General features: G+C 34.3%; 1 protein-coding gene and 1 non-coding gene across 2 annotated transcripts in view; both read left to right on the top strand.

The window, feature by feature from the left end:
• The window catches only part of GPM6A (glycoprotein M6A), an 87,622-nt gene that overhangs the window by 49,952 nt on the left and 25,526 nt on the right, over positions 1–12,144 (top strand). The window contains exon 2 of the mRNA XM_065736583.1: positions 10,189–10,381. Coding sequence (XP_065592655.1) covers positions 10,189–10,381 — 193 coding nt within the window. The remainder of the gene's footprint in view (positions 1–10,188; positions 10,382–12,144) is intronic.
• Positions 6,631–6,756, top strand: LOC136049098 (U6atac minor spliceosomal RNA). Its single transcript, XR_010622266.1, has one exon. It is a non-coding gene; the product is annotated as a U6atac minor spliceosomal RNA (small nuclear RNA).

Here is a 12,144-nt window from a genome sequence, read left to right as displayed (position 1 = left end):
TGAAAAATATGCTAAGTTAATACATTTTTCCAGCAGGCTTAATTTATCTTAAAATGATAGAGCTTAATATTGCATAATTTTTTGTAAAAGATAAAAAAATAAAAATTCCTGAAGCACTTAAGTACCATAGCATCAATGCATGCATGCGGACAAGACAGCAGATGGAATGTTATGGAAAAAATCATTCATAAATATAAAATTAAAATTTAAAGCAAAAAAAAACCCTGAAGTATCTTTATTGGATTTTCAACCAGATTGAATTTAGCTTATGACTTCAGCACAAAAATTGCTTTTAGGGAAGAATTATATTTGAAACATTCTAATAAGGTTTTGCACAGTGGATGTTAAAAGTGTATGTAGTCCTCATAAAAATTTACCAAGAATGTATTTTTCGTTCCATATATTTGTCTTATGTTCTTGTCCAGACTTTTTACTTTTCTGGGTCTAAAACAGGATATGTGAAGTAGGTCATGAGGTCTCAAACACAGGTTTTCATTTAAAGACAGGGCCTGAATTTCAACTTGCATCATCTCATTTTCATTCTTGTTCTCCCACCTCATATCCTTTTTGTGTAAGTGCAGTGGCTTTTCCCTCAATCCCTGGCTGTGACCTGCTTTCTTCACAGTCCTTTCACTTTCTTCCTTTAGTACATTGATTCAGAATGTACATAATCCATGGAAAACAGCTGTGTTGTATGTGATAAACAAGATAATCAGGGATATTGGAGAAGCCAGGGACTGTGGATCTGTTTATGAGGGCTTTCACGATGAAAGGAGGAATTCTAGCTGAAAAGTGCCTGGGGTTAGGGAGGTGATAAAGAGCAGAGTAACTATGATCTGATGCAAGAGCACTATTGTTATCTTTATTCTATTGCAGGTGTGAAATGTATTGACAAGTAACCCTGCCTATGGTGACTGTTAGGGTAATTGTTTCCTCCCTCTCTTTTCCTCAAATATTCTTATTTACCATGTTGCATGAGAAGGATTTGTACTATTCAAAATGAGTAGCAATTGGTGCCTTAAAAAAGAAAAATGTAGTCGTTTCATTTACAGTGTCTGGATTTTGCGTAATTTTGTTTCTCAATTTATCTAAGGACTCCTTCAGCTTCTGCTTCAGGTATTGGCATCCTATTCATCGATCTGTGAAAATAATGACAGTAATATAGTACTATTATGTTTATATAATAATATAAAATAAGTAATAATAAAAATAACTAACTTTAGGAGTTGAGTTCTGTTGGTTTTTGGCTGCTAGTGGATCACAAAAAGTGCGAATTTGTGACTATGAAGGAGAAATTAGAAGAACGTTTGATAAAGTGTATAGCATAGCCCTTTATTTTTCCTGCCAAATGCTAGTGGGGCCTTCAGTAATTTGCTCTGCTTTTGAACCCTGAAGAATTGCAGTTCCCTGTATTGGCCTGCAAGAGAGAATAAGGTAAATATCTCCCACAAGTCATTCTAGTGACTGATGATGGACTAAGTCACTTTGTTAGTTCCCTTTATGGCTTGCGATTGCACCTGGGTTATTTCATGATTTCTACATTTTTATTTTTGAGTTTTTGTAAATATTTTGTGATGCAGCCATCACTGATTCTCTAAGCAAAAAATATCATTTGTATACCATAGACATCTCGGCTTATTTTGGCTGTACAAAAATTTGAACTTTGTGAACTTGTCTTAAAAAATAAAAAAATAAATATAAAAAAATCTCCACGACTGTAAATAATTAACTGTACAGCTGATTCCACTAGCAGTAGCCTGAGTTTTCAGATTTCTGAAAAAATATGTTGGAAAAAAATGGTGATATTTCACATTCAGAAAAGCAAATAATCTGTTGGGTTGTTTTTTTGGCTGTATAAACCTTCTCTTGGTGTGAAATATTGAAATAAGGATAAGAGAAGGCATGTGAGACATTATGTAACCATAAAAAAAACCCAACAAAAAAACAAAAAACAAAGCCACTTGCCTTTACCTTATATATGTGCTTGTGTGCTCAATGTGGTAGCTAGTTTTAAATCCTTTTGCTTGTTACATTTGAGGTAAAACTTTTGTAGCATTGCTGGTACTCTAAGTATCTTTAAATACAGTCTGATCATGTACAGCTGCTTCCCTGCATGTGTGTCCTGCAGAGCCACCCTGAGATTTGCATGGGAGAAATTGGGTATAGATTCAAAATGTGACTCTATTCCGGCTGTTCAGTGATGGCATCATTTACCACAAATTGATTTTTTTCATCATCTGTTTGGATGAATTGTAAGGTCAGGAAGCTGATTAAATCCCTGGAGGCAGCTGAATTCTTGTTCTCTGTGCTAGCGGCTTGAACCTTGCTCAATTAAAATTAATCCATGACTGAAAAACAATTCACAGAAATCTTTCTGCAATTGCATGTAACATACTGATCTGTTCCCTGAGTTAAAATGAAATTGAATATTGGATTCCAATTTTTATAAGAATGCAGTGGAATGACTAACAGTAGGCATAATTTTGAAAATTTCTCATGTTGTTTATCTGAAGTATGTGGAATTGTAGACTATTGTAGTTGTCACAGCAGCAGCTAGAGCACTTTTCTTAGTGTTCCCCAGTGATATTTCAGAGCTTTATGTCCTGCAGGCAAACCTTTGTTTAGGGAAGAGATCATTGGCACTGGAGAGAACTTGCGTGCATTCTTCAGCCCCCAGGTGCTCTTAGATTTGTCTGAGTCTAATGGAAAAAGGCTAGTGATTTACCTTTAGCAAACCAGGGAAACAGTATGAATCACTGTTATCAGTATTTCAAACATTGTTTGCAGTCTGCTTGTCTTATGTGTCTTAGTTTTTGTAGCATTTGTAGCTTTCTATGTTTTGTAATATACTGTATATACAAAGGAAAATCTCATATCAAGTGTTTTAAAAAAAGAAGTCAATGGAAAATGTCTTCTGTGACTCCTTGGCACAAACTCATCTGAAATGTCATTAACTTGTCTTATTCTCTTATGCATAGTTGATCTTTTGCTTGTTGTGCTCTTGGTGTTGATAACTAGTCAGAATAACTACACTTAATTGAAAATTCAAGAAAAAATTCAGTTACTTTTAAAGAAGAATCATCCCTCAGACAATGAAAATACTGATAACTTGACTTACCAGCAGTTTCTTGATGATGATATTTAGTGTCACTATTTTTAGCCTTTTTTCCAGACACAAGATGCCTTTGAGCACTGGTAAAGATAAGTTGTTTTTAGGTATTGTATTGTTGCCTTCCCTGAGCAGAGCCTCTGCTTTTTTAGTGCATCTTGGGCTCAGTTTTTTAAGTTATTAATAAAATGAGAGACCTGATTGTATTTATTTCCTTCTATTTGTGACCATTTCCCTTTAGCAAAGGGAAACAGAATTTGAATACAAGGATTGGAGGTGCCTGTCCTGGAAAATATGTTTTTTTAAGTATTACCAAAAGGAAGACAGTTACTAGGTGGTGTTCTGAAATAATGACTGAAAACAGAATCACTAAACTTAATAATAAATATTATAATATTTAATAAATATTTTAAAATAATTAGCAAGTCTGTTTCATATCATATATACTCATATCATATATACATATATCATACTACTTCCCAATGTGATGTTTAGGGCTGTGTTCCATGTTGCACATTCACAGAGGACACTGTGTACTTAACAAGTGAATCAGAACAAGCTTTACTGGGATCCAGGTAATATACATTATTACAAATATCATATATTCAGTGCTTTTCAAATACCTACACAGAACAGGTAATGCAAGAGGCAAAGTAACAGTGTTGTCTTAACCTTGATACTTGTTTTAGAAGAAGTCATCAGAGAAAATCAACAAGAGATAATGACATAATGACCCCAAAATCATTTCTGTCATATTTTCTCAATGTCTTACTTAAAATATAAGGAATATGTGTTGAACACCTCATAAAAACTTTCTCTATCCTGGAAGAGCTAGCATTTCATAATTCAGAGGGCATAACATGGGTTTATTTAAAAATAAATAAATAAACTTAGTCTGAATTTGAATCTTTATTATGAAAATAATTTTTTAAATAGAAATCTGAGTTTAGACATTCATTAGAAGATACCGAGACAATTAAAAATAAAAAAGCAAAAGATCTCTGGAAAATATGATAATCATAATTTTCCTCCAAACAATTTTTTTAATGAACATTTTATGAAGTAGTTGTGGAGGGAAGGGTTACTTGAAATACCATTTAACATATATGTAATTCCTTCTTCCCAGATTGTCTATCTCTTTGAAAGTATCCCACAACTGATTAATTCTATTCCAAAATTTCATGTGTGTTTTAATTGTGGGTATCGTGGCTGTGACCTCTTAGCACACTGCAGGCAGCTGATGAGTGCAGCACAGCTCTATTTTTGTGTACAAGAGGTTTCCCATGTAAATGTGGGTAAAGGTGTGTGTTTGAGTGGAAGAGGGATGCTGCAGATCCCAGATGGTAGGATTCAGCTTTGCATGATAAGTACTGTTCCACAGAGACTTTGTTTATGACTTGTACAGAAAATAAATTTTTAGTTATTAACTTACTGAAGGTTCCAGGGGTTTTGAGTTCCTATTTTCTACTTCTGTCAGCTAATAGTTACACAACATACAAACCCTATTCATTGTAGGAGTTTGTAAGGAAGCAGAGCATTTAAGGCAGCTGAATATTTGGTGTTTTCTTTATATACCTCTTTCCTTTATGTCCTGAACAGCTGCTGAGAACAAAGTATTCATAAATCATCTAACTGTATTTACATTTTTTTCTAAGTGTTAAGCGTGTGTAATGGTGAATTACATCAGTAAAGTGTGCTTTGGTTATATAAAACATAGAATATCTACATCTATATATATATATGAGAGATTATATTCATGCTATCAGGAGTACAAGCATGGAAACTCACTTGCAAAGGACCTGTTTGTCTCTCTTTTCCACTACTGGAAAAAGGGAGAGGCTACCTTTGCTAAAATGAGAAAAATTTAAATACGTAAAAGGTTTGGAGACCATTCCAATTAAACAGATGACTGCACAGAAAATTCATGTAGGAATGCTCTTTGAGTTGCAAGAATTGGATAATGCACTAAAAAAAGAAGTGGCTTAAAGCCCAGTGGAACTCAGCCTATTTGTGAATGAGGAGAAAAGAAATGCTGCAGGATTACATTTGATTACATCTCTTTTAGTAGTTTTCCATTTGGGAGAGACAGCTTTGCTAAAGGATGAGGAGGTGGAATGAGCTTTATGAACTCCAGATGAGAAAGATGAAAAGGATGCTTATTTTCTTAGTTTTGTGATCTGTAACATTACCCTCATTTTAAAGCTAATGATACAGTTCGATATGTTGTTTTGAATTAGTGTTCTTACAAACTGTTATTGTTTCAGGCAGACCAAAAACATGGTTACAGCCATTTATATCAGTTTCAATCATCATTCATACACTATTGACACATATGTCGAATGTTTATAACCTAACTATTACTGATAGTAAATTACTAATTTATTCACCACACAATTTCAAATTATGTGACATAGAACATGGGCAAAACATTTGAAATAACTGCCGTATTTTGTTAGTGTAAAAAAATAAAATATAAACCAAATTTTTCTTTTTGTCATATTTATGGAATTACTTTTCATCCCTATGTCTTCAACTTTAGAATGATTTTGAAGGTGACAAATGTCTGGCGTTATTTTTTAAAGATAACAAAGGCTGGCTGCATATGCCTGACTGGTTTGTATTTCAAGAGAGGACTACTTATGAACTGTTAGATTAAGATTTGTTTAATTAAACAGAAATAAACCTAATGTACCGAGAAGTACATGACAGCTAATCACAACACCATTTTCTCTACGTTGTCACGAGTGTGCATGTAGACTACTCGTATCTGGCTGTGTATCAGTTTTCCAGGAGAAGAGGTTGTAGGTGGCCTTTGTTTCTTTCAGATTCAGAAGTATGGAGCACAACAGAAGCGTGTTTGGTGTCTCTGGGCTATGTAAAGATGCATATGTGACTCCTAATCTAGAGCAAAGAAAGGATCTCCTCTTGCTGTGTAAGTGGCCAGGCTGCATGCTTGGAAAGGATTAAAAATATGTTTACTTAAGTTAGATACATCTTCAAACTTAGTTGAAAGCTTTTTTGTGTTTGTTTTAATGTCAGCGGAGATATAAAGTTTACCTTTTAATTTGTCTTTGAAAGATTATTATATTAGAGGGTAGAAACACAGAAATTATACATCTCTCTGCCAGGTGGATTTTCTAAATATAGTTGTTTGAATAGCACAGTGTTATTCTATTGCAGGATTCTTGAAATAATATTTCTTCTCTAGGAAACATATTTCATATTTCTACCATGGTACATTAAAGCAGAATTGGGAAACAATTTGAGCAATCCATTTGGGATTTAATTACCTTGAATATAATTGAAAAGTGTTTTGAAGGCTTATGATGAAAATGTAAATCTATTTTATATAAATCTATTTTATATTTCTGATATAAAATGTGCTGTGATGCATTATTAATATTACAGAATGGAGTTTTCTCTCTAGCAGTTTATTTTTTTCAAACATAACCATTTTAAGTGAAATTCTGAATATTTAATAAAATTAAGGGGCAGTTCTGAATGAAATTATAGCTAATTTTGAGTTGTATGAAAGGAGAGAAAGTTTGTTTTCCTTTATAATGATGGGAGAGGCCATAGTGGCCTGCACAACATACATACGGTGAAGGCATTGCCAACTACTTCATAGGATTTAATCATGATTTGGGGACCCCCAGCACAGTAAGGAAGCAGAGCTGTTGGAGCAGGTCCTGAGGAGGGCCATGAAAATGATCAAACGGCTGGAGCATATCTTCTATGAAGAAAAATTAGGGAGTTGGGCTTGTTTAGTTTGCAGAAGAGAAAGCTCCAGGGAGACCTCAATGCAGCCTTCCAGTAGTACTGGAAGGGATCATAGAAGCAGGAGGATGGGCTTCTTTACACAGTCTGACAGTGGTAGGACAAGGGGGAAAGGATTTAATCTAGATGAGGATAAAGTTATGTTAGACATCAGGACAAAGTTCTTTACTCAGGAGGTGGTGAGGAACAGGAACAGGCTGCCCAAAGAAGTTGTGGATGCTCTATCTTAGAGGTGCTCAAGGCCAGACTAGATGGGATCCTGGGCAATCTGATCTAGTGGTTGACAACCCTGTCTACTTCAAGGGGTTGGAACTAGACAATCTTTAAGTTCCCTTCTAACCTAAGAAATTCTAAGATTTCATGATTTAAGCAGTGTATAAAAATTACAGATTCTATTGGCCTTGTAAAATTTTAATTGCTATTATTCATAACTCGGAGCAAGAGTCTATCATCATGAGTAAGACTTTTTTTTTCTTGTTCTAATAGTATTACTGAAACACTCTATTATCTGCAGTTCTCCATAATTTATAATGAAAATAATCATGAACAGAAAGAAACTCACAGCTTATGTATGCACTCAGAAGAAAAAAGGTGTTGGTAATTGGGTTTGTAAAGCAGTTATTTGAAGGTTGTAATAGTGAGTACTCTGAGAAACTGTATTGGAGTTTATTCATCATGAAAGCTGTATGTCTAATGGTACAAATAGTGGTACAAATTTAGATATGAAAAAATGCATGCTTAGCCTGGCATGGAAGGCAAGGAAGATTCACTTACTCTGTTGTCCTGTCTCCTAGTATTAGGTAGAAAACCACTTAAGAAAAAATAGATTAAAATGTCATTGAATTATACTGCGATCTTCAAAACTACTAGCTCATTTTGGAGATTTAGTTACCCGTAATTAGTAATGGACTCTCTCTTAGAAGTTCTAGCTGAAAATGTCTTGTGAAGGAGAAAGAGCAAGCCCAAAAGATCCTTCTGTACTGTTCATTTTTTTTCTTCTATGTTTATTTTTCCCATAGAATTCTGTACTGGTTGAGTTTTCTTAATAGTTTATTTAGAAGACAGTAACATAATTGCATTCTGAATCTGGTTATATTACTGATCTAAATTTCTCTTTCACAGTAGCGAGAGATATGTCCTGAATCTTTTATCTGTCTATTCATCTGTCTGTCTAAATGTAGAGTCAGTATTTGAAGTTTGACTTTATCCACATAACATGAAGTTCCTTTTCTTTCCGTCTTCATTATTATATTTTCTCTGTACAATGACTTATTAAAAAATGTGATTGATGCAGTTCTTTGTGCTGGAAGTTCCAAAGAAGAATGCTAATTTGTATTACTTGCTATGGCTTACATAAAAATACACAGTTCCACTAGATCTAGGATTCCTGCCTGAGGGGAAATATCGGAAAACATCAGAATAAGAGTAAATGCTGAAATTTATGAGGTTAAATAGGTTTATTTTGCAGAGTGAACTGTTCTAATGCACTGATGTCTTTATTTCCTGATAAAAATAAACATCAATGCAGCATACATTTTTTTAATCTTTCCTAGTAATTATTTCTGTGTCTGTGTGTTCTAGCTACCTTGTGAAGATGAAGTTCAGAGCCCTGAATGACTGTCTCTCTCACACAGACACATGCTATACACACATGGTACAGCTGACTCACGCTCTGTACTGGTTTAATAGTACTGCGCTACTTAAAATAGCTTTTCTATTGTTCTGTTTAAATATCTATTTTCACATTCTGAACAGCTGAAAAAAAATAATTGGAGGAAGTGTAACCTACAGAACATTACCTTTTGTGGTGTATGATTGATAAGTGATATCCATTTTAACATCTTTTTCCTGACACACCGCTTTTCTTTAGTTTTGATTTGGTTTGACAACACAGCATTACTCATGAAGTAAGCAGTTAGAAAGGTAATAGGCCTGCAGAAGAGCTGAATAAGTCAGAAAGGCCTTAAAGGATAAGCAATTATTTGAAAGCTATATGTGTTTAAAGGAAATTTTCTGATAATTTCTCTGTCAGCAACAAATTCTTGAACTGGTAACAGTATTTTATACTGTTGTATAAGCTTCTGTCAAAGGCTTACAAGTGTGAAAAAATGTAATATGAGAGAAGAACAGAAACAATTTTTCTTATTCACAACTTATAAGTGTTTCAGTTAGCCTTTAAAATTTGAACAATTGAAAAAAATATTGATTTTATTTCTGAGGAAGTTTAGACAGCACTCTATTATCTGTATTTTTGTTCAGCAATACTATTCACTACAGTATGACACTTTGCTATGTTATTTCACTGTATTGTGTTTTTCTATAATAAAGCCAAAATAATATTGTTGACATGGGGTTTTTGTTGCAGTTTGTGGGGTCAGATTGTGTTAGCTGTCACTGGACTAGTGGGTAGGATGACAGTAGCTTCAGGATACAGTGCACAGACAACTGTTTCCAGATAGAAATACTCTACTAATACAGTAGTTGTATCTGAAAGTGACCTCAATCACATTCACTCTAATTCAGAATATTTGCACACTGAATATTTGTATTTGTGAAGCTACTTGTCTGGCTAAGCAAAGTAGTGCCAGAAACTTGAGCAGCCTTGCTCCTAACTGAGCATCAGCTTAGAACTTGATGGATGGAGGAAAGATTGGTCTGGTATAACCAAAGAGCAATTGCTCTCACTTAAGAGATATTGCAGAGGGTAAAATAAGTTGGGAGATATTTCAACTGCAATTATTTATGTATCTGTACCATTTCAGTGGTATCTTCATCTATTATTGTTAGATATTTTAGTGACGTATGATCAGTTGGTTACATCCTCAAAATTGGGCTACAGGATGGAGAAATTCTGTCACTGTGTGCAGATGAAAAAACCATAGCAAACTTATGGTGATGGAAGGAACTGAATTTGATGCTTCCCCATTATTGAGGATCCATCTCAGAAATCTGGTAGCTGAGTAACAGGAGTTGTGAATATTGTTATAACCTGAAGTAGGCACTGTAATCTGCTCTTGAATCAAAATATGAAACTGTAAATGGAATAATTCAGTGTTGAGCATTCCACATTAATCAGCTGTCCTGTCTATGTTTAATAGGACAAATAGCAGCTGGGAAAGCTCAGAAGTTGAATTATCTTGTGTCTCATAATAGGTTTTCTGAAATAGAGTTTTTATTCCTGATCTAATCTGTGTTTGGCCTGCAATCTTCAATTTACAGAAGCATTTCTCAAGAGGAAAAACATTTTTTTCCTTGATATAACATATTAACAAACAATTTTCTTTTTTTTTTTTTTTTTCTAGGATGCTTTGAGTGTTGCATCAAATGCCTGGGAGGTATTCCCTATGCATCTTTGATTGCTACCATACTGCTGTACGCTGGTGTTGCACTGTTCTGTGGTTGTGGACATGAAGCACTTTCAGGAACTGTCAACATTCTGCAAACCTACTTTGAGATGACAAGAGCTGCAGGAGATGTTATTGATGTCTTTACTATGTAAGATACTACTTTATTTTAATTGGTTCCCTTTAAAACTGCTGAAAATTTCCCCAGGGGATATTAATTTGACTCAAGAAAATGTGTTACAGTAAAAATAGAAACATTGGATAAGCTTAGCAGATGAAATTTTGATACAGTTGATATTTTTACTGATTCGAAACAATTTATGATGCTATTTAATATAATTTAATACCAAAAATTACTTCATATACCTATAGACCTGTTCCTTATGTTTTTATCCTGTGACATTTTCTTCACTGAAATGTGTAAATTTTTTTTCTTTGCAGTTCAAAAAGATGGAGTGTGTAGCAAGTAGCAGATTACTTTTGTGAAGAATTATAATTTAAGAAGTAACTGAAGTGTTGTATAGAGCTTTAATTATTGAAGTGTTAAACATTTTTTCTGGTTTTCCTAGAATTCATCTGCTTTAAAGGGGTCTTTAAAGGTAGCAAAGCCTCTTTTCCCAGGTAGGAGTGACAGAATGAGAGGTAATGGGATTAAGTTGCACGAGGGGATGTTCTGGTTGGATGTCAGAAAAAAATTCTCAGAAAGAGCAGTGAAGTATTGGAACAGGCTGCCCAAGGAGTCACAGTTCCTGGGACCTTTCAAGAAGGGGATAGGTGAGGAACTTAGGAACATTGTTTTGTGGGTATGAGCAATGTTATCTTAGAGGTCTTTCCCAACCTTAATGATTCTATGTTTCCCAGTGTATGTAAGATAAATTGTTTCTTGCTTCCACTGAGAGGAAGAGGTGGCATCAGAGGCAACTAGTAGATGTCAGGTTAAAAGGCACTAGTAGTGATGTTTTTTTAATCGAGTAGCAGACTTACCCAGCTCAAAAAGTCCCAGAGGCTGGAGGAGCATTGAGGAGTTGTGCTATCGACTTCTATGCTCTTACACTTTTATATTCATTTTTTGATATAATTGAATAAGAAAGCTTTGCAATCTTAGTGCTGCAATTTTCACAATGTTTTGTGTGTTTCATGAATCTGAAATCTTGTGTGGTGCTATATCATCAACATCCTCCCCAGAGCTTCTCTGAGAATATTGAATTGTTTCTGGAATTATTAGCCAGAAGGGAGAATTTTACCAAGTAAGTATGGCTTGCTTCAGTACATACAGATTTAGTCTCCTTAGGACTGAGGAATTTAAATGTTCTTGTATGGTAATATATTAGGTTCATGGGAAATATGTGACTTCAGCTTTGAGCTTTTTGTCTTGTCATTTGGAATAATGGGTCTGACTTGACTTGACAGCTAAGGTTCATTGTTATCCTAAATAAAAGGTCAGTCTTTTTATTAGATTCTAACTTATTTTATTAGTCTCTAAGGAAGCCATTACTGTGGGACAGCCAAAAGTCGATGCTTTCTCTTCATAGCAAATTTTCCAGCTTCCCTCTGTCAAATTCTTAAGTACAAATATCAATCAGGAAGCACCATTGTTCAAATGCAGACTATTCTCTGAAAAGATAAAGGAACTTTAAAGGTGATTTATTTTATTTTATTTTTTTTCATCTGCTCATTAGTTAAATACATCCCAGACCTAATTATTTCCTTGGAAGACATACTAGGGTCAAAAGTGTTCCATTCACTGAATAGTGAAAGTTGTCTCTGAAATTTTATCTTGAAGTTGTTTGAACTGGATAAATTGTGTGATTCTCAAAGACATTTATAATCAGTTTTCTACTTACTTAAGGAGATAGTACTCTAAATTTTAAAATAATCTTGTGCGCTGAAACAGTGCTTGATGTTTTGTCATAA

This window comes from Cyrtonyx montezumae, unplaced genomic scaffold (genome assembly GCF_038088225.1).
Source record: "Cyrtonyx montezumae isolate F1298 unplaced genomic scaffold, pur_monq_1.0 scaffold_2, whole genome shotgun sequence".
Lineage (NCBI taxonomy): Eukaryota > Metazoa > Chordata > Aves > Galliformes > Odontophoridae > Cyrtonyx > Cyrtonyx montezumae.
Note: the sequence above shows the minus strand (reverse complement) of the source record. Positions and strands in the feature narration are given on the sequence as shown.